General features: G+C 38.3%; 2 protein-coding genes across 8 annotated transcripts; one reads left to right on the top strand and one right to left on the bottom strand.

Annotated features, from left to right (window-relative positions):
- On the bottom strand, window positions 1-23,381 carry LOC135126251 (WD repeat-containing protein 7). 7 transcript variants are annotated; one of them, XM_064052162.1, is made up of 24 exons: window positions 23,227-23,380; window positions 22,748-22,894; window positions 22,490-22,700; window positions 22,235-22,378; window positions 20,938-21,166; window positions 20,757-20,889; window positions 20,504-20,533; window positions 20,040-20,130; window positions 19,718-19,991; window positions 19,526-19,666; window positions 19,255-19,475; window positions 18,984-19,203; window positions 18,838-18,937; window positions 18,443-18,786; window positions 18,008-18,076; window positions 17,771-17,869; window positions 13,647-14,391; window positions 13,437-13,590; window positions 13,011-13,386; window positions 12,832-12,958; window positions 12,595-12,781; window positions 1,803-1,929; window positions 1,545-1,715; window positions 1-1,483 (listed from the first exon to the last, which is right to left on the bottom strand). In XM_064052162.1, exons 2-24 carry the CDS (start codon window positions 22,882-22,884, stop codon window positions 1,311-1,313), a joined length of 4,503 nt encoding a protein of 1,500 aa, XP_063908232.1. In that variant the 5' UTR covers window positions 22,885-22,894; window positions 23,227-23,380; the 3' UTR covers window positions 1-1,310. The 7 variants fall into 7 exon arrangements, with proteins under 7 accessions (XP_063908232.1, XP_063908233.1, XP_063908231.1 ...); XM_064052163.1 differs by having other exon boundaries at window positions 17,771-17,860; XM_064052161.1 differs by having other exon boundaries at window positions 19,526-19,991; window positions 20,040-20,127; window positions 23,227-23,381.
- On the top strand, window positions 16,532-17,731 carry LOC135126256 (cuticle protein 7-like). The gene is made up of 2 exons (XM_064052170.1): window positions 16,532-16,632; window positions 16,711-17,731. The coding sequence occupies exons 1-2, from the start codon at window positions 16,621-16,623 to the stop codon at window positions 17,548-17,550; spliced, it is 852 nt and encodes a 283-aa protein (XP_063908240.1). The 5' UTR covers window positions 16,532-16,620; the 3' UTR covers window positions 17,551-17,731.
- Window positions 23,382-23,460: the final 79 nt, after the last annotated feature.

Genomic DNA, 23,460 nt, shown 5'->3' with positions numbered 1-23,460 from the left:
TATTATTGATAATATATTTGACTAAATTAACCATGTACACACATGTACACAGAACACTTAGAATATTGCTAATAATGTATGTTATAATATATACATAACACGAGCACCGAAAAATCTTACATTTATTTTGGTCGTGTTTGTACGTTGACTAGTACTCGTCCTCGCCCCCCAATCCTCATCAAGAATAAATGTATCAAATTCCGGTGCTAAAACAGGGTAGGGAACGTACTTTTCACAATACACGCACATCAAAGAGTTCAAATACTTAAAAAATAAATCGTTCAATACGAGTTATTACATTTAAAGACACGGTGATGTAAACACAAAGTTGAATGAAACTTGAGATCACATTTCATTTTGGAATCGTGTTGTAAATTAAATCTAGCTTTGATCAGAACCTCAACTTACAATAGGCCTCGGACATTTAGTCGTTGATCAAATCCCAATCGCTGAGCACCATTTTACGAAAGCTTTGTGAAAGAATCAACAACAACACAATTATTAACAATATCTAGGCCACGAAACTGCCCGGGGGTTTGCGCCGAGAAAAATAGTACAACGTCGGGGAGAGAAATCGGGTAAACCGCTCGGGTCGTTTCGGTGGCGTTCGCAGGGTTTGCGGAGAAAACGGCAAAACTTAAAGGACCGAAATTAAAAATAAATAACATTTATGTACAGTTTATAAACATGGTACATCATAAAACAATAAAGTTACCTCTATATAATTATATCACTATTCTTTATTATATAAAGTGCGAAGTATGCTAATAAATTAAACGTTACTTAAAAAATTATAGGATGATTTATATTCCCAATATAGCTTCCTTTTATATCCGTAACAAATACAACAGGCTATGTTTACTTTAAGCGACTCGATAATTGTACTAGCTCTCATCGGTTAGTCAGTTTCAAACAACAGGTAACGTCAACGTTTCTCCTTTTAACAAAACCCCCATCAATACTACCCGGCGTATAATAACACATCGATTAATACTTAATTTGTGTAACTAGATTGTATGCTGAGGCACACTCATTGAATATTAAGGCTATTATTATAATACACGGATCGCCGGCTCGCGTGGCTGCCCAAGCCGGCGACAACACAACGTTAACCAAAATCTTACTCCCATATCTCCAAATTATTGTCTCGTGACACAGAAACCAACTCAAGTCGTTTTATACATATATGTAAGGAATCGGATTTACCGTGCAATTGAATATAAGGTCTTACATCCTAACATACGAGAGGATAAGAAGAGACGTGAAAGAACAACAACAACTGGAAAGGCCACGGTTTTCTGGCATGCCTGTTATACGTTGAAGCGCGTCTCGGAACCGTCGGCCAGCATGAGGGTCACCGTCCTGTTGTTTATCCAGATCAGTCTTGCCAAGCGCATGGGGTTGAGGCGGGCCACGTCCGCGATGGGGGCGGTACTGTACGACTTGATGCACCGGGTCTGCGACTGCCCGAGCCCGAACATGCCTGACGGCGAAAAAGTCAACTTTTAATCAGGCACGACGGACGCTAAAATCGCGCGGCTTACCTGTGCTCGTCTGCCAGAAACACAGCTTGTTCTCGCCGCAGGCGTAGCTCACGAGGAACTTGCCGTCGGGACTGAAGGCGGCCGCCGTCACCGGGGAGCCGTGGGCGTTGATGGTGGTGCACTTGCCTTGGCGCAGCTCGTACATGGTCAGGGTGCCGGCGTTCGAACCCACTGCCAAAACGATCGAGATGAAAGCCCAATTAAGTTTAATAAAATGGACAAATTCAAATGCGGTATAAAGTGTGTATAATTTCTTACCGGCAATTCTTCTTGTCGCGGGACAATGTGACACTTGATTAAAACGGCAAACTGCGGGGAAAACATCTTGCAATCCCTTATTTTTCAATTGACTAGGATCGAGACAGTGGAGAATTATGTCCATTAACTGAAACGAGGCGAATTTTTATTTTTGGAAGAGGATTTCAAAAAAAGCAAATAAGTTCATCACGCATTTAACAAGGCGTTTAGCGAAGTCTGATTGGCGTAGAGTCGATCACGTGATACGCCTCATTAAAAATTTAATCGCAATCAAATATTTAACCGAGCTTCTCTTAAAATGTTAAAAAATAACAAATTAATTTATTGAAGAAAATATAGCGACATTTCTGACGTCATACAATTTTCCGATGTCAATGTTTAATAAAATTGTCAGCCTGTTCGATGGATTTATAAAAGAAAACCGACTTGGTGGACCGCATTATAATCAAACGAATTAAAAAAAACATTAGTACAAAAAATTTACAGTTTTATATACCGAGTGACTCTAAATGTTGGTGATTTTTTTGTCATATTGGCAACATATGTAAAATTTTATGATAGCATACCTGATTGTCAAATTGACATTTACATACCAAATCATTAGTAAAAACCCTATATTAGTAATTATTTAATTAATATAGTGACTTTAGCTGCCATCTTGTCAACTCGTTTTATCAATCATTAGAGAACTTCCCTCGCTTTTGGAGTATAGTCCAACAAATACTGCAAAATTATAAAATTTGATTTCCCGGAATTTTACTTTTTCGTGATAACCTCTATGGAGTAAAAACAATGTAGAAGGTACCAGTCACAGTGTAATAGAAAAAAAGAAGGCTTCACTTTCTTAAAAAAAATGACAGTTGATTATTTGACTTGAATTGTTTCTTCAATTTTTCATTTTTCTTTGTTTCTTCATTTTTCGATTTGTAATTTTTCTAGTTTTCAAGTTTAAATTTTTCAATTCAATTTCTAGATTTTGCAATTTTTCGATTTGAGTTTTTTATTTGCTTTATTTTTACAATTTTTCAGTGTTCCGCTTTTTTAATTTTTTGTTTTTTCAATTTCAATTTTTCCGTTTGCCTTTTTTGAAGTTTTCTTTTTTCTTTCTTCAATTTTCCCATATGTAACTCATTACATTTTTAAATTTTGCAGTTTTTGGATTTAAAGTATCACGAGTTTTCAATTTTTAGATTTTTCAGTTTGTCGAAAAAAACGAGAAAGTATTGTTTTGGAAATTTCTTTGTAGCCTATAAAATTTTATTGTTAATAACGAGACGGACAGTGTGAGCCATAAATATTTCTTACCATTGTACTACTGTCCATCTCGTGATTGTCAATAAAATTTTATAGGGTAGAATGACATTTTCAAAACTATATAAGTTATTTTACGTGACTTACATTAGGAGTACAGTCCAAAATTATTGAATAATAGTTTGACTTTATGTTTTTTATTACAGTATCTATTGTTATTTTCGCCAACGTATGTAAAGAAAAAAAAAATCTTCTTCTTATATTAAGAAAAAATGGACATTTTGCAGACTAAACTTCGCCCTTCAGCTCACGATGAATAAAACATTCATTACAATAGAGACAGGGGTGGGTGGGCGGGGCTTATAATTTGTCCATTTTTTCTTAATATAAGAAGTCTTCTTTTCCCAACAAGAAACTGCCAACATGTTTAACTTTCTTATCCTTAAAAGAAAATTCTACATATTAAAAAAAAATTTAAGCCCCACCCACCCACCCCGATCTCAATTGTGATGAGTTTTTCATTCCTAATCAGACCGAAGGGCGAAATTTAACTGCAAAATCCTCATTTCTCTACAACAAATTATCACATGAAATATGTTTTTACATCAATATTTCTCTAAAAAATTCTACCTTTTTAAAAACACGTTTCATATGGCAATTTATTGTAGAGAAATGAGGATTTTGCAAATTAAACTCCGCCCTTCAGCTCACGATGAATAAAACATTCAGTACAATTGAGACGGGGTGGGTGGGCGGGGATTATATTTTGCCATTTTTTTTCTTAATATTCGAAGTCTTCTTTTCCCAACAAGAAACTGAAAACATGTATAAGTTTCTGGTTATTAAAAGAAAAGTTTACATATTAAAAAAAAATAACAAGCCCCGCCCACCCACCCGTTTTCAATTGTGATGAGTTTAACTGCAAAACCCTCATTTGTCTACAAGAAATTATCATATGAAATATGCTTCTACATCAATATTTCTCAAAAAAATTTTACCCGTTTAAAAACATACTTCATATTGCAATTTCTTGTAAAGAAATGAGGATTTTGCAAACTAAACTTCGCCCTGCAGCTCATGATGAATATGAACATTCATCACAATTGAGAAGGGGTGGGTGGGCGGGGTTTATATTTTGTCCATTTTTTCTTAATATACGAAGTCTTCTTTTTCCAACAAAAAACTGACAACATGTTTAACTTTCTTATTGTTGAAAGAAAATTCTACATATTAAAACAAAAAATTTAAGCCCCACCCACCCGCCCGATCTCAATTGTGATGATTTTTTCATTCCTAATCAGGCCGGAGGGCGGAGTTTAACTGCAAAATCCTCATTTCTCCACAAGAAATTATCATATAAATATGTTTTTACATCAATATTTCTCTAAAAAATTCTACCTTTTTAAAAACATATTTCATATGGCAAATTCTTGTAGAAAAATGAGGATTTTGCAAACTAAACTCCGCCCTTCACCTCATGATGAATAAAACATTCATCACAATAGAGACAGGGGTGGGTGGGTGGGGCTGATATTTTGTCCATTTTATCTTAATATATGAAGTCTTCTTTTCCCAACAAGAAACTGAAAACATGTTTAACTTTCTTGTTATTGACAGAAAAGTCTATATATTAAAAAAAAAAAACAAAACAAACATTAAGGCCCACCCACCCGCCCGATTTCAATTGTGGTGAGTTTTTCATTCCTAATCAGACTGAAGGGCGAAGTTTAACTGCAAAATTCTCATTTCTCAACAAGAAATTATCATATGAAATATGTTTTTACATCAATGTTTCTCTAAAAAATTCTACCTTTTTAAAAACAAATTTCATGTGGCAATTTATTGTAGAGAAATGAGCATTTTGCAAACTAAACTCCGCCCTTCAGTTCATGATGAATAAAACATTCATTACAATAGAGACAGGGGTGGGTGGGCGGGGCTTATATTTTGTACATTTTTTCTTAATGTATAAAGTTTTCTTTTCCCAACAAGAAACTAACGACATGTTTAACTTTATAATTGTTGAAAGAAAACCCTACATATTAAAAAAAAAAATTAAGCCCCACCCACCCGCCCGATCTCAATTGTGATGAGTTTTTCATTCCTAATGAGACCGAAGGGCGAAATTTAACTGCAAAATCCTCATTTCTCTACAACAAATTATCACATGAAATATGTTTTACATCAATATTTCTCTAAAAAATTCTACCTTTTTAAAAACATATTTCATATGGCAATTTCTTGTAGAGAAATGAAGATTTTGCAAACTAAACTCCACCCTTCAGCTCACGATGAATAAAACATTCATTACAATAGAGACAGGGGTGGGTGGGCGGGGCTTATATTTTGTCCATTTTTTTTCTTAATATTCGAAGTCTTCTTTTCCCAACAAGAAACTGAAAACATGTATAACTTTCTGGTTATTAAAAGAAAAGTCTACATATTAAAAAAAAAATAAGCCCCGCCCACCCACCCGTTTTCAATTGTGATGAGTTTTTCATTCCTATTCAGACTGAAGGGCGGAGTTTAACTGCAAACCCTCATTTGTCTACAAGAAATTATCATATGAAATATGCTTTTACATCAATATTTCTCAAAAAAATTCTACCCGTTTAAAAACATATTTCATATTGCAATTTCTTGTAAAGAAATGAGGATTTTGCAAACTAAACTTCGCCCTCCAGGTCATGATGAATATGAACATTCATCACAATTGAGAAGGGGTGGGTGGGCGGGGTTTATATTTTGTCCATTTTTTCTTAATATACGAAGTCTTCTTTTTCCAACAAAAAACTGACATGTTTAACTTTCTTATTGTTGAAAGAAAATTCTACATATTAAAACAAAAAATTTAAGCCCCACCCACCCGCCCGATCTCAATTGTGATGATTTTTTCATTCCTAATCAGGCCGGAGGGCGGAGTTTAACTGCAAAATCCTCATTTCTCAACAAGAAATTATCATATGAAAAGTTTTTACATCAATATTTCTCAAAAAAATTCTACCCTTCTAAAAACATATTTCATATGGTAATTTCTTGTAGAGAAATGAGGATTTTGCAAATTAAACTCCGCCCTTCGGCTCATGATGAATAAAACATTCATCACAATTGAAAAGGGGTGGGTGAGCGGGGCTTATATTTTTTCCATTTTTTCTTAATATGCGAAGTCTTCTTTTCCCAACAAGAAACTGAAAACATGTTTAACTTTCTTGTTGTTGGAAGAAAACTCTACATTTAAAAAAAACCATAACAAAAATTAAGGCCCACCCGCCCGCCCAATCTCAATTGTGATGAGTTTCTCATTCCTAATCAGACCGAAGGGCGAAGTTTAACTGAAAAATCCTCATTTCTCAACAAAAAATTATCATATGAAATATGTTTTTACATCAATATTTCTCTAAAAAATTCTGCCTTTTTAAAAACATATTTCATATGATAATTTCTTGTACAGAAATGAGGATTTTGCAATTAAACTCCGTCTTTCAGCTCACGATGAATAAAACATTCATTACAATTGAGAAGGGGCGGGTGGGCGGGGATTATATTTTGTCCATTTTTTCGTAATATGTGAAGTCTCATTTTCCTAACAAGAAACTTAAAATATGTTTAACTTTCTTGTTGTTGGAAGAAAACTCTACATATTAAAAAAACAAAAACAAAAATGAAGCCCCACCCACCCGCCCAATCTCAATTGTGATGAGTTTTTCATTCCTAATCAGACCGAAGGGCGACATTTAACTGAAAAATCCTCATTTCTCAACAAAAAATTATCATATGAAATATGTTTTTACTTCAATATTTCTCAAAAAAATTCTACCTTTTTAAAGACATATTTCATATGGCAATTTATTGTAGAGAAATGAGGATTTTGCAAACTAAACTCCGCCCTTCAGCTCATGATGAGTAAAACATTCATTACAATAGAGACAGGGGTGGGTGGGCGGGGCTTATATTTTTCGATTTTTTTTCTTAATATAAGAAGTCTTCTTTTACCAACAAGAAACTGAAAACATGTTTAACTTTCTTGTTATTGACAGAAAAGTCTATATATTAAAAAAAAAAAACAAAACAAACATTAAGGCCCACCCACCCGCCCGATTTCAATTGTGGTGAGTTTTTCATTCCTAATCAGACTGAAGGGCGAAGTTTAACTGCAAAATTCTCATTTCTCAACAAGAAATTATCATATGAAATATGTTTTTACATCAATGTTTCTCTAAAAAATTCTACCTTTTTAAAAACAAATTTCATGTGGCAATTTATTGTAGAGAAATGAGCATTTTGCAAACTAAACTCCGCCCTTCAGTTCATGATGAATAAAACATTCATTACAATAGAGACAGGGGTGGGTGGGCGGGGCTTATATTTTGTACATTTTTTCTTAATGTATAAAGTTTTCTTTTCCCAACAAGAAACTAACGACATGTTTAACTTTATAATTGTTGAAAGAAAACCCTACATATTAAAAAAAAAAATTAAGCCCCACCCACCCGCCCGATCTCAATTGTGATGAGTTTTTCATTCCTAATGAGACCGAAGGGCGAAATTTAACTGCAAAATCCTCATTTCTCTACAACAAATTATCACATGAAATATGTTTTACATCAATATTTCTCTAAAAAATTCTACCTTTTTAAAAACATATTTCATATGGCAAATTCTTGTAGAAAAATGAGGATTTTGCAAACTAAACTCCGCCCTTCACCTCATGATGAATAAAACATTCATCACAATAGAGACAGGGGTGGGTGGGTGGGGCTGATATTTTGTCCATTTTATCTTAATATATGAAGTCTTCTTTTCCCAACAAGAAACTGAAAACATGTTTAACTTTCTTGTTATTGACAGAAAAGTCTATATATTAAAAAAAAAAAACAAAACAAACATTAAGGCCCACCCACCCGCCCGATTTCAATTGTGGTGAGTTTTTCATTCCTAATCAGACTGAAGGGCGAAGTTTAACTGCAAAATTCTCATTTCTCAACAAGAAATTATCATATGAAATATGTTTTTACATCAATGTTTCTCTAAAAAATTCTACCTTTTTAAAAACAAATTTCATGTGGCAATTTATTGTAGAGAAATGAGCATTTTGCAAACTAAACTCCGCCCTTCAGTTCATGATGAATAAAACATTCATTACAATAGAGACAGGGGTGGGTGGGCGGGGCTTATATTTTGTACATTTTTTCTTAATGTATAAAGTTTTCTTTTCCCAACAAGAAACTAACGACATGTTTAACTTTATAATTGTTGAAAGAAAACCCTACATATTAAAAAAAAAAATTAAGCCCCACCCACCCGCCCGATCTCAATTGTGATGAGTTTTTCATTCCTAATGAGACCGAAGGGCGAAATTTAACTGCAAAATCCTCATTTCTCTACAACAAATTATCACATGAAATATGTTTTACATCAATATTTCTCTAAAAAATTCTACCTTTTTAAAAACATATTTCATATGGCAATTTCTTGTAGAGAAATGAAGATTTTGCAAACTAAACTCCACCCTTCAGCTCACGATGAATAAAACATTCATTACAATAGAGACAGGGGTGGGTGGGCGGGGCTTATATTTTGTCCATTTTTTTTCTTAATATTCGAAGTCTTCTTTTCCCAACAAGAAACTGAAAACATGTATAACTTTCTGGTTATTAAAAGAAAAGTCTACATATTAAAAAAAAAATAAGCCCCGCCCACCCACCCGTTTTCAATTGTGATGAGTTTTTCATTCCTATTCAGACTGAAGGGCGGAGTTTAACTGCAAACCCTCATTTGTCTACAAGAAATTATCATATGAAATATGCTTTTACATCAATATTTCTCAAAAAAATTCTACCCGTTTAAAAACATATTTCATATTGCAATTTCTTGTAAAGAAATGAGGATTTTGCAAACTAAACTTCGCCCTCCAGGTCATGATGAATATGAACATTCATCACAATTGAGAAGGGGTGGGTGGGCGGGGTTTATATTTTGTCCATTTTTTCTTAATATACGAAGTCTTCTTTTTCCAACAAAAAACTGACATGTTTAACTTTCTTATTGTTGAAAGAAAATTCTACATATTAAAACAAAAAATTTAAGCCCCACCCACCCGCCCGATCTCAATTGTGATGATTTTTTCATTCCTAATCAGGCCGGAGGGCGGAGTTTAACTGCAAAATCCTCATTTCTCAACAAGAAATTATCATATGAAAAGTTTTTACATCAATATTTCTCAAAAAAATTCTACCCTTCTAAAAACATATTTCATATGGTAATTTCTTGTAGAGAAATGAGGATTTTGCAAATTAAACTCCGCCCTTCGGCTCATGATGAATAAAACATTCATCACAATTGAAAAGGGGTGGGTGAGCGGGGCTTATATTTTTTCCATTTTTTCTTAATATGCGAAGTCTTCTTTTCCCAACAAGAAACTGAAAACATGTTTAACTTTCTTGTTGTTGGAAGAAAACTCTACATTTAAAAAAAACCATAACAAAAATTAAGGCCCACCCGCCCGCCCAATCTCAATTGTGATGAGTTTCTCATTCCTAATCAGACCGAAGGGCGAAGTTTAACTGAAAAATCCTCATTTCTCAACAAAAAATTATCATATGAAATATGTTTTTACATCAATATTTCTCTAAAAAATTCTGCCTTTTTAAAAACATATTTCATATGATAATTTCTTGTACAGAAATGAGGATTTTGCAATTAAACTCCGTCTTTCAGCTCACGATGAATAAAACATTCATTACAATTGAGAAGGGGCGGGTGGGCGGGGATTATATTTTGTCCATTTTTTCGTAATATGTGAAGTCTCATTTTCCTAACAAGAAACTTAAAATATGTTTAACTTTCTTGTTGTTGGAAGAAAACTCTACATATTAAAAAAACAAAAACAAAAATGAAGCCCCACCCACCCGCCCAATCTCAATTGTGATGAGTTTTTCATTCCTAATCAGACCGAAGGGCGACATTTAACTGAAAAATCCTCATTTCTCAACAAAAAATTATCATATGAAATATGTTTTTACTTCAATATTTCTCAAAAAAATTCTACCTTTTTAAAGACATATTTCATATGGCAATTTATTGTAGAGAAATGAGGATTTTGCAAACTAAACTCCGCCCTTCAGCTCATGATGAGTAAAACATTCATTACAATAGAGACAGGGGTGGGTGGGCGGGGCTTATATTTTTCGATTTTTTTTCTTAATATAAGAAGTCTTCTTTTACCAACAAGAAACTGAAAACATGTTTAACTTTCCTGTTGCTGAAAGAAAATTCTATATATTAAAAAAAACAAACAAACAAAAATTAAGCCCCACTCACCCGCCCCGATCTCAATTGTGATGAATTTTTCATTCCTAATCAGTCCGAAGGGCGGAGTTTAACTGCAAAATCCTCATTTCTCTACAAGAAATTATCATATGAAATATGTTTTTACATCAATATTTCTCTAAAAAATTCTACCCGTTTAAAAACATATTTCATATTGCAATTTTTTGTAGAGAAATGAGGATTTTGCAATTAAATTTCGCCCTTCAGCTCATGATGAATAAAATATTCATCACAATTGAGAAGGGGTGGGTGGGCGGGGCTTATATTTTGTCCACTCTTTCTTAATATACGAAGTATTCTTTTCCCAACAAGAAACTGAAAACTCGTTGTTGAAAGAAAAGTCTATATATTAAAAAAAAATAATAATAAAGATGACGTTATTATACCGTGCGAAAATTTGAACGTTAAGCCAAAAAAGTGAAAGCGGATTCGTATAATACAAGTATAGGAGTATATTTTTGTATAAGATTCAACTCATTTTAAGATACGATTCATTGAGATGACGTCAACAAACTGTTGGTGATTAGCAAAATTTTGGTTAGCATTTTATGTTTCCAATATACATACAAAATTTGACAACAATCGGTCCAGAAGTTTTGGGAGATTACAGGTCTAATATAAATCGATACAGACACCAGGGACAGACAGACAGACAGAAACGAGAGACTGCTTATTTTGTACTCTAGGGGTCATGGGACGTCGAGAAAATATAAAAGTGGCCATTCGTCCGATGGACTCGATTACTATACTTCCTTCGCTTACGCTCGGAGAGTAAAAATTTGTTTTTTATTCTTTAATAGAGTCGACAATCAAACAGTGAACTGATTTGTTGCGTCTCTTTCGGACTATAGGCCAGTGCCGAAGCCTTTGAAAATGGTAAAAGGTGAAAAAAAAAAATAGAACAGGATGATACCCATTGAAAAAGGAAGAAAATATAACAAAAATAAAAGGAAAAATAATTTACGGGCGATCTGAGGTCGGGAAGTGGAAGAGGGGGAGCTTTTAAGGGTAGAAAACGGTTTATCACGATTTCCGGCAAAACTACAAGTCCTATCGCAAAAAGTTAAATAACAAAGTTGTAGGTAATAAAAAGATCTACAACTTTTGTATTTACACTTAAACAAGCATAAGATGCTGATGCTGACATAATTAAGATCTCCATAGAAACTGCCAGAAATACTAATAAAACTGTCATAGTTTGGGTAAAGATATTGATCTTTTGGTCCTTTTGAATCAATTGAAGAAAAATTTTTTGGTTTGTCAATGTAACATGGAATCTTACTTTTTTCGAGTAATTAAAGTGTAAATTTTAATAAATATCTCAAAATTTTACATGATTAAAAAAAAATCGGATTCGAGTTTTTTCCTTTTTTTTTGGATTTCCTGTGAAAATTTGCCATAGTAATGTATACTTTTTTTACACTATCAGAAACTAGAGATTTCAACGAACAAAAAGCACACGGACTTTTTTAAAAAAGCAAACATTTTGACGTGAGAATTTTCGATTAAAAATGAGGGTGGTTTTTGGATATTAAATCAAAATAAGGGGGAAAAATAAATATTTTGAATCAAAAAAACTACAGTGAGTTTGGGACATAAATAGGTAAGTTTTCACCAAATTTCGTGAAAAAAAATTTTTTTTTTTGTGGGAGATAAAAATAAAAAACCAAAAACGCAGTTATTTGCATTTTTCGCATAAATTTTGAGGTTATGCAAAAAAAGTCTAAATACAAAAGTTGTAGATCCTTTTATTACCTAAAACTTTGCCATTTAACTTTTTTCGATAGGAGTTGTAGTTTTGCCGGAAATCGGATAAAACGTTTTCTACCCTTAAAAGTTCACCCTCTTCCACTTCCCGACGTCAGATCGCCCGTAAATTATTTTTCCTTTTATTTGTCTTATATTTTCTTTCTTTTGGAATGGGTATCAGCCTGTTCTAAATTTTTTTGTTCTCAAAAATTATCAGCACTGGCCTACTATGTAACTGTAGCACTTGTTGTTGCTACGTGTTTAACTGGTTGCATAAACCGCGAAACACCAATTCAAAAATAAATAATAAAACAACGATGGATTTTTAGTCCAAGACGAAAATAATATAAACAACTTTAAAAATGTTGACCATAACGAAGAACTGCAAATTTTTTTTCACAGAAACGTTTTGGCAATAAATACAAAGTTCGTTTAGCATAACATGATTTTTGTCTATACTCACCTCAACTAAGAGATCACTCATTTCATTTTGCATCTTATCAATTAACAACTCTACACCCCGCAAAATTTCGGGTTTGGCTTTATGCAACACGTTATTACTCATATTAATATTTAAAGTCTGTGCATTCTGTTGCATCGCGTTGTACCGTGCCACCTCCTTGGCCATCGTCGTAATAAACGCTGCAGGCCTAGAAAAAAACACATAATCATCCCACCAATCTCCAACGCCAGCCTTTACCTCGCCGTCGCTATCAGCGTCAACGCGTGTCTCGCCGTCCGACAAGAGTCCGCCTGCGGCGTCAAAGGCAACCCATATGTCATACTCGGCACCAGCCTGTCGGCGTCCGAACACAATTCTAAAAGACCTAGCGACAAAAACCGACTTAAGTTAAGCCACGACTCGCTGCAGCAAGTCACCTAATAAAACTTTGCTAATATCTAAAAACGGCGCCCACACCGTGAACCCTCTCCCGATCAGATCAATGGCCGCCCTCCGCAGCGGAATGTGCGCCGGCAGCTTCGGCGAAGGCGGCGCCAGCAGCAGGTGCGACAGCGCCATCGCAGTCAGTCTTGCTAGATTATTATTGCCTTGACCGAAACCCTCCACTACTGAGCTTTTCCGCCTGTCTTCGCTCGCCCGCCGCTTGTTGTTGTCCACGCCGGTGATGTCCTGGCCGAACTCGGCGCCGATGACCCCCAGGAGTATGACGGCGGTGGATTGCTTGCGTTTGAGCTCGGACAAGCTCGAGGGTTTCCGCACCTGCTCCTCCTCCTCCTCTTCGAACTCTTCTTCCTACGAAAACACCGACACTCTCTGGAGTACACACAAATGTAAATACGTACAGCTGTCTCCGGTGATTGCTGCAACTGGCCAGAATTGACGTGGTTCATCCCGGGTGACGACACAGCTTGCTGGTTGATGGTCTCGGTTTGGGTGTAGAGAGGCAGGTACTGCGCCCAGGCGTCCACGAGGGCTTTGCGCCCCTTGGGGCCCATCCTGGTCAACAAAACATAGCATACACTACCCTCCTTTAGCGAATGCATGATACACACCTTGACAACTCCGCCAAGAGCAGCGTCTGCGCCGCCTCCCGCACCTCCACGCAGTGGTGCTGCCACCTCTTGGCCATCATCTCCACCTGAGGGCGCTTGAAATTCTTCGCCCCCGCCTCCACGACCTTATCCGGCAGCAGGACGCAGTGCAGCGTGGCCAGCAGAGACCAGCCCTGCTTGATTTGCGCCTGCTGCTGGGTGTACATTTCCTCGTGCTCCTCGTCGGTTTTGCTCCAGTTGACCCGGGTCGACTGACGGTGTAATTTCCGGTTTCTTTCCTGCTCGGGGACGAAGGTGGCGTTGCTCATCGACATCAACGTGTGACTGAGGGCGATGATGGCCAGCAGGTGGTTGCTGGTGAGGGTCGTGCTCAGCTCCCAGTGGGTGTGGGAGGTGAAGATGCGAGTCAAGTGTTCTCGTTTCGCGAGCTCTGGGTACATGTTGCAGATTTTGTCCTCGAGGGAGGGTAAGTCGTCGGGGATGCTGTCGTCGTCTACTAAGATGGCGCTGTTCCAGGTGGGGAGGAAAAGGGACATTTGGTTGGCTTTGGAAAGGAGGCCGAAGGAGATGGGGACCATGGGTCTGAGGAGACCCAGCTTCACCTGGCAGACGCGGTCGAGGTCGTTGTCGAGGCCCCAGGAGTGGAGTAGGGAAAGGAGGAGTTGGGCGATTTCCATGCCGTGGCTGGTGTCCAAGGGACCCAGGATAGGTTTGCTGTTAGAACGCGAGTTTCCGTCGACTCCATCTGTAAAACGGTTTTATTTAAAGCACCTCCAGGTCGTAAATTTTAATAATTATAATAACATCTGTTTGTTAAAATTTTGGCCGTTATTTTACAAACTCTGTTCCAAAAAAAACCTTTGCATAACCCGTATATTAACATTTAAGTATGACGACGACCTTGCCGAAATAACAAGATCAACGTAGGTGTGGTCCGGGTGTTCCTGACTCAGGCAATAACCCGACGTGGATAATGAACAAATAATTTTTACTAAAACGTGCATTTACATGATACGGCGGATCCGTATTTCGTGGCTGTGTAGTAGATCTTGGTAATGTTATAGTAGGACTTGAATCCTCTGGGCACCCCACCCTTGCTCGAGGCAAGGTCGCCTAAATGTAATTTGGAAGTTCACACTTTTCTTAAGACAATAATTAACGGCGCGAGTTCTTAAAGGTCAATGTCAAAAGCTAAAAATACGTGTATCTGAGCAATTGGGGCTTGTGGCAGATCTCGGTTATGAGGTCCAGTTTTGGAAAATTATCATTAATAGATAATTTAAATTAGTCTAAACGAGTAAAGGACAATGACTGGCACAAACTCTCATTTGAATGAACTGCAAATGTACGTTCAAGGGCTGGAAATTTACCCGGTAACGTTTAGATTTTATTTTTCACGCATATAAATTTTTGAGGTTTTTTCGTTTGTTAATAATTTTTTGAGATGACGTCACCAACTTACAGTATAAAACGAAAAAATATTTAATTTAATAGTTTTTTATGGGGAAAAAAAATTATTAATATTCTGTAAATTTAAAGTCTTGACGTAAAAATAGACATTTGTCAAAATCACGTTAATCGTGTTATTCCATTAGTTCGAAAATTAAAACACAGAATGACTATTAATGATTAAAGCAAATTTTTGTGTTGGTAATTCTGAATTATTGGCAGCAATGTTAACATGTTAGTTTACAGTTGATAAAATGACTTGGTGCCCCAAATTTCAATTTAACAACACAAAATTTTATACATGTTGCCAATCTGACAAAAAAATCACAATCATTAATAGTCAACCAGAAGATTCCAAATGTGTCTAAATTTCGGAAAAAAATTGACGATTTTTTTTTAACAATCGACGAATTAATCAGCTGCTGCACAAATTACAAAATCTGACTATAATTTTTTTGGTAACCCATACAAGGACAGTTAATATGTGTCTACTTCAGTTAATATTGACTTAATTAAATTTTATGACATCATCAGTTTTTTAAAAGAGATGAATCCGAGAAATTTTGGTTGGCGTTTATCAAAGAACCTCAGGGACTGACAGCGTCAATATTAGACACAAATTTTAAGCGATTATGATCTTTATTACAGAGTAGACAGAGACAAAAAAAAGCTACAAAAGCGAGCAGACATTGATAGACAATATTTTTTCGTAAATTCAAATTAAATTGTCAAAGTCAAAACAAAGAGTTATTTTCGCTCAAATTTCAAACTGTCACATCTTTTGTGTTCCGGTGTTGCCATACTCTCGATGGTCTTAAAGTAAACTTAAAATTTGGAAGTAAACAGAGAGTTCTCATTGGTCAAAATTTCAATATAGTTTATCGTTTAGAAAATTAAAATGTGATAAAATTTGAAACATTTTTGCCAAATGCTACAAGGATTAAGATGATACTTATTGTTTTAAGCGCACTTGACTTACTGTTGCCAATTTTATGTTAAAACATAATCGATATTGTTGACTATAAAAATTCCTCACATACCTTACTCAGATGAATAATTCTGCGAAAAAAAACCCTATGTTTGTCATAAAACCTGGTAAAAAATATGGAAATAAAACCAAAAGTCTTTATACATATATTTTATAAATTATTGAACGAGAAGTTTGATATCTATTAAATTGGGTTATGTTAATTTAAAAACAATGAATTTTAAAAGAATTTACCATAACCAGCACCAACACACGATTCTTATCAGATCAATAAAGAGCATTTTTTTTAATTAGTGACGATTTTTAAAAAAGCTGACGGACCATTCAACTACCGGTCCGTATATCACTGCTCACTACTACCAAAATTCAGGAAAACAACACTTATGACAAATTAGAATAGGTATTAATGTCACGCAGTTTAAGGCAAACAAGTATTGGGCGTACCGATCTGGACAAGGGTACATCAGAATGGTATAAAACGAAGACCACGAACACAAATCACTCAGTTGACTCTTGAAATCGACCAAACACATCAACATGAAGTACTTGGTAGGTAACAACACCCAACACCTCAATATTATTATGTAATATAATTTAGTCATTATTATTATTCGTAAACCCTTTCAGGTTGCCCTCTCCTGCCTTTTGGCCGTAGCCCTCGCCAAACCCAGCGGCGTCCCCTTGGCCTACTCTAACGTAGTGTCCCACCAGGTTGCCGCCCCCGTGGCCTACTCCAGCTACAACACCGTCGCCGCTCCCATCGCCCAGTACACCACCCACGGCGTAGCCGCTCCCGCCGTCGCCGCCGTAGCTCACGCTCCCGTAGCCCACGCCGTCGCCGCTCCCGTGGCCACCAGCTACACCACCCACGCCGTCGCCGCTCCCGTGGCCACCAGCTACACCACCCACACCGTCGCCGCTCCCGTAGCTCATGCCGTCGCCGCTCCCGTAGCTCACGCCGTCGCCGCTCCCGTAGCTCACGCCGTCGCCGCTCCCATCGTGGCCGCCCCCGTCGTCCAGAAGACCCAGTACCACGCCCAAGACGAGCTCGGCCAGGCCTCCTACGGCCACTCTGAGCCCTTCCAGGCCCACAACGCCGTCCAGGACGCCGCCGGAAACAAAGTCGGCTCCTACAGCTACGTCGCCCCCGACGGTCAAGTCATCGCCGCCAACTACGTCGCCGACGGTTTGGGATTCCGCGTGGCTTCTAACGCCCTCCCCGTCGCCCCCGCCGTCGTGCCTGTAGCCCCCATTGACACCCCTGAGGTGGCCGCCGCCAGGGCCGCTCATTTGAGCGCGCATGCTTTAGTCAAGTCCCGCGTCCGCAGGGGAGTCGTAGCCGCCTACGCCGCCGCTCCCGTGGTCCACAGCGCCTACGCTTACCACGCCGCCCCAGTGTACAGGGCCGCCACCCTCAGCACCGTGGTCAACACCCCCGGACACGCCGTCTCCTACCATGTTTACTAAATGCGCGAATTGGACAAGAGAGGTTTGAGTGTCGGGACGAAGCTTTTTTCTGTGGTCGAAGATAGTCGCAGAGTCCCGACACTCAAAAACGACCAACTTAGTCAACTTTAACTCTGGGAGTTAACACCGTTTCGATTTTTTGTATTTGTTAAAATAAAAATAAACGCAACGACACTCAAAAGCTGTTTTTTTTTTTAAAAGCACTGTAGGTTTTTCTTACCTTTCTGGGCGTCGCCTCCTTGTTTGAGAACGCTCTCCGCCTTCGCCTGGATTTTCGTGTGGACCGTCTCCGCCCCCTCCTTCATTTTTGCTAAAATTCCTGATTAGAAAAAGCGCGTTAAAACCCCGGAGGGACATCCACAAACACATACTTATGGAAAATATGTAACTATTAATTACTCGAAACTAATCTGTAGCTGAAACTATGTACACTAAGCTAGAAAAAAAATATTTTTACCATGTTTGTCTTTTTCCTTAATAATTCTCTCCATATTTTCCGCCTTATCTTTCACTTTTCCAAAGAAGTCTTAATGCAAACATACAAAAAAAAGTTTGAGTTATTTACCGGTCCTTGGTTAGCGTGATTATAAATTTAAATTATTGCCCTTGAAACAAGAGACTTTTTTGGAAGGTGGAGACCAAAGAGTTCCGTTAGCGCGATCGCATGATGAATGATGGAATAGATCAAGGTTTTTGATACGCTTACTCCAAATATGACGCGCAGTAGACGTAAAAATTCAAATCATTAAAACAATATGTGTCTGGAAAATTCGTGATCGCGATATTAAAAACGAAAAATACGATTTTGTCGTACCAAGGGCAATAATCACGACCATTAAAAACTTCTTAAAAACATCCAGCACCAACTACAACCACAAAAAAATCCGCTCACCTACGATTTTCTTGTGAGCATCAGGACTGGCGCTCTGCGTGAGCGCCGCCACCTTCAAATACTCCGACTGCGCAATCAAACCCGCCGCCTCCAGACTCCCGGGCGACATCATCGCGTACTCCTCATTCAACAATTCGATAATCAGCGCTTCAATATCAAAGAACAAAATATGACTCTCCGCGTCCTTGGGATTCGTTTTGACTCCTTGTATGACTAGAGGCGAATTGTGCGTCCTCTGCATGTGAGGATCGTCGTTGTTGGCGTGCGCCCCCAGCTGCTGCAGCTGGTGTAGACCCCTCTGAGTGGCGTGCCGAATCGCAGACAAATTCCTATGCCTCAAACCCCTAAAAAAAATTGTGGTCGTCGCTCGTAGAAAAAAATCGTGATGTCGTTACCGGAAAAAGTGAACCGCGGGGTTCGCCAAGCCCACTTCGGACGACGCGTTCGTGGCTTCGTTTTCCTCGCAGGCGTACAACACTTCTTCAGCTGCGATTCCTAGAGTGACTTAGTTACATTGAGTTAAAAAAAATTGAGTATAAACCTTGTAGGACTCGGTCGAGGTGTCCCGTTTCCATCTGCCAGACGTAGACGGTGCCGTCCGAGCAGCCGATGATCATGAAGTCGTCCAGAGGGCGCCACTTTATCGTGGTGACGGGGAAGAGGTGCCTCGATGCTAAACAGACGCATTTTCGTTCGGTCAAACTTAGTAATGTGACGGAGTGATCTGAAGCCACTGAACACACACACTTTTGGATTCGCGTCTGAAAGAACGTCGGTGACTTTGTGGTCAAGGTTAGGGGGTTAAAACTTACGCTGCAGTTGTTAGGGGGGACCAAAAGTTGGGTTATCTCTCCGGCGTGGACGCAGAATCTGTGGAGCAGAGTCCCGGCGTACAAATCCCAGAGGCAGACGGCGAAGTCCACGCCTCCGGACACCAAGTGGTTTTTGTCGTAGCGGGAGTGTTCCCTGTGGGGGTACAAGAGACAGTTGACGCGGCCTCCGTGACCCGACAGGACTTGGTGCGGGGGCCAGTCTGAAATTAACAATGAGGCTTGACGCACAAAAATTTTTAGACAATTTTACTGTTGAATTCTTGGTGGTGTCCGTGGAGGAGTTGTAACATGACGGTTTGAGTTGCTGACACTATGATGATGGTTCCGTCCTCCCGGCCAACCACGAGTCGACTTTGCAGAGGTAGGTAAATGCTAGCGGTTAATTTTATAGCTGGAATTAAACTAATTGCAAACTCATATTGTTTCACAAAAGTATACAGACATCCTCCTTCCCGTTTTTCCAGCTGGTCTAGAATTCCCACAGGACTCGGGACCATGCTGGCCCAAGCCTCAGACAAACTGGTGGTCAAAGTAGCCGTCATTTGTACCGGTTGCGGTGGTTTTTGATTCTGGATTTCGTGCAACTGAGCAGGCGATATCTCGGGAATGTTCCACACCAAAACGTAGCCCTCCGAATCCCCCCTCAGTAGGTATCGATGTTCCTTGTTTTGGCGGCGCGTCGTCACAAAGCGCATGGCCGGCGGACACGACAACAACTAAAATTCTAACCTCAAAAACGCTTCACCACTTCGCTCTTACACTACCTTGTTGTCGGGTTGGCTTAGAAGACAATACAGAAAAGGACTATCACTCTCTATACTTGGCGTGTGGAAGTTTTTGTTATCGGGAATACTGCTGCAAGTAGATTTGATAAATTAAACCGTGACTTAGGGTACCGCGGAACTGTGAGAGAAGTAAAAACACACCACAAATAATTATTAAAACGAAAAGCTCTTCTTGTAGAGATTGGCTCCAGGATGAATATACAAATGTTAAAGTTGGGGGGTAAGAAAAAAGTCGTTTTTAATTCAGACGATAAAAAGAAACAAACCATGCAAAATTGTCAACACAAGTAAAGAAGCGCAAAAAATGTGTGCAAACATCCCCTACACGAGTGATTTTCGCAGTACCCAATCACTGATGCAGAGTCGGCGCATGCTCCCAAGCAGTCCGCATTAACTCAGCCGCAAAGCAGGAAAAAAACACGTAAATGGAATGATTGTCTAACCTATTGGTAACATTCTTGCCACGTAGTTTGCTGTGTCCCATGATGAAAAAAAAATTATCATTAATATTGGTCTGGCTAATGGTGGGTGCATCAATAATCAGAACAAAACCAAATGAAAAATGCGGAAAAACAACCAGTCATCGTCTTTCAAATTTAACAGTTTACCAACGCACCAACAAGTTAATTATAATGTATCCTACAATGTATCTGTGTACCGTGTACGTGTGAAAACGCGCCAAAGAAAAAATCTTACTTCGCTGGCAGTTTATAAAGGTACCCTTTCCCGGCGTCGGACCACATGATGATGCGATCTGCCGCCAGGAAGTCGCCGGACATCCACCGTTCCCCTCGCGGCGCCAAATACGAACACAGGATGCTGAAGTCGCCTGGAAATGGACCGTCAAAAGGGGGCGTGTCGACGGCGGCGCGCTTACCTGCGTCATACACTTGCCAATATTTACTCACGACCACCAACACCGTTCGTTGATTGTTTGGACAGCACTGGATGCAAACAGCGTTCAAAGGTTTGATTTGTTTGCTTTCGTTCTCGTAGATGGGCTCCGAGTGTTTGGTTTCGTGGCCGAGGAGCGTCCACACTTTCACCATCCCGGTCGTGGTCAGGGCCAGGACCACGTCGTCTTTGCGGTTGCAAGGGCGCAGGACCTGGAAATGTTTCCCAACATTCGCATTTAAAAAACTCATTAGATCGTTTCATCGCAATCACACTAACGTTGCACTAAAAATAAAACAACAACAGTAACAGTAAATATAATTAATTGGGTCATTAATTGCAATAATGACACAAAACCATAATGGGAAATAAAATTTCAAAAATTTTGTATGACACTTGCGCTGAAAACTGGTGACATTACGTCAAAACAAAAAAACACTAAATATTTATTAATGCAGTTCAGAGGATGCTTTCACTTTGTAAAACTATTTTAACTTCAATGAACAATAAATTGGATAATTTCGGTCAAAATGGTGGGTGGCACCGTTTTCCTATGATTTATTAATCCGCCCCTATTTTTAGCCCTGCGCGTAGAAGTTGTTTGTACAAATAAATTTTACAAACGACGAACTTTGGAAATTACAAGACATTGATTTTTCGCCCCCTCCAGAAAGTTGATGACGTCATGTCAAAAAGCAAATCGTTTAAAAAACACGTTTGAGCCATTTATTTTATCGATAATCGTAAGACTTTAGAACTTAATACAGTTTTTAATGTAAGATAATTTAATTTTATTGTATCACGATAGCTGATTAAAATTTAAGCTCTTATAAAACTATATAATTATTGGTGATTAGCGAATACTTAGAAAGTAGCATTAATAAAGTTTTATCAAGGTCACTTTTTCTGAACAAAAAAATCATAAAACAAAATATTTACTTAGCGCGATTTTTTAAAACACGTTACTTTGAACAATTTAAAATATTTACAATTATTTCAGCGTCAAATAAAACTAAAACCGCGTTCCATAAATAACATTTGCGTTGTAACTTTATACGTTTTCTAGTCATATTTTAAAAATAAAGTAAACACCATTTCAAAAATTCCCCAGAATTATAAAACAAAAATCTGATTCAGTTTTACTTTGTGTTTACACGTCGGCATGCCTGAATAAAATTCCATTAAACAAGGTCACACAATGGTTTCAGTTTTAATTATGAAACCAGCACTACCTGATTGAATAAAACAAACACGTTTTAACACCACAAGCAACTACTTACATGAAGGGCACTTATCCAATCCGGATTCTGTTTCGATGATAACATAAACAATATTTCCAAACTGAACGGATCCATCACTATTATTTCTGGATAATAGCCGTTACAAAATAACCTGACATCCTCACAATTACTCATGTGGTACGCCTAAAATACAATTGAGTTCGACGTCAAGGTTAACACAAACAGAAGTTGTTTGATGGAGAACAACAAATAAAACAAACATTGTTATCTATGTTTTAGTGAATTAATAATTACCTGCATATTTGTGTGCACTTGGGGTAGCTTCACGTGTTCTCTGCACCGTCCATCGACCAAGTCCCACGTGCACATTTCTCCAGCTTCTGAACTGGACACGATGTAGTTATTATCTTGCAAAATTGACGCTTTCGATATACATAGAATGGGAGCTGTGTGTCCTACAAGTAGACACCGGGGCGTCATTTGCAGGGTGTCTGGATGGACTTGCCTGAAACAACGCGTTAACCCATAAAGTAGTCGCTTGTGTCGACTTACCACAGGCAAATTTGTCCATCGTAACATCCCGTGGCCAAAGTCTTTTGGTCTTTCGATAGATATATGCAGGAAATGCAGTGCGTGGGAGGGTGTTTGCCCCACAGCACCACCGGCACCACCAAGCTATTGCCTGGCATTTTGATGAAACTAAAATAAATAAACAAATTGGATTTATTTGTGTTTTACTTAAGGATAAATGTGTCTCAATTAGAGTAAATTAGAGTCAATTAAATGTTTGTGGTCTAAGTGTGTCATGTGACCCTGCACATATTCGGTAGCGTTGGAGTGTCCGCGGGTAATTAAACCATTTCTGGAGGCTATAAATTTTCACATAACGAGACAGGACGGTCTTAAGTGGTACAATAACAGAAGGGTGATACGTCTCGTTGGGAATGACATTTCCAACAATTACTAACCAAACTTTTTTGACAACTCGTTTCGGTGGTTCGCAACGCACATAACTTTCAAATGGACAGTACCTGTTATCTGTAACTGGCCTAAAGGGGACGGATTTTTAACACAGAAGCGAATTTCTGTTATAAATTGACCTGTGATTCGCCATTTTCACACAAGCAATCAGCTGTTTGACATTTGTCACAAATTCGAGCAGAACGTCCTAGCCCAAACGCCCCAAACGCGACCGAATGAAGGTGACGTTTCGACGTGGCGCGTTCATTCAGAAAAAACCCTAGACAAGTCACTTCTGGGTATTT

Source organism: Zophobas morio, unplaced genomic scaffold (genome assembly GCF_036711695.1).
Source record: "Zophobas morio isolate AGI-343-1 ecotype UQ-CSIRO unplaced genomic scaffold, CSIRO_AGI_Zmor_V1 ptg000010l, whole genome shotgun sequence".
Lineage (NCBI taxonomy): Eukaryota > Metazoa > Arthropoda > Insecta > Coleoptera > Tenebrionidae > Zophobas > Zophobas morio.
This window is presented reverse-complemented; position numbering and strand designations above follow the sequence as displayed.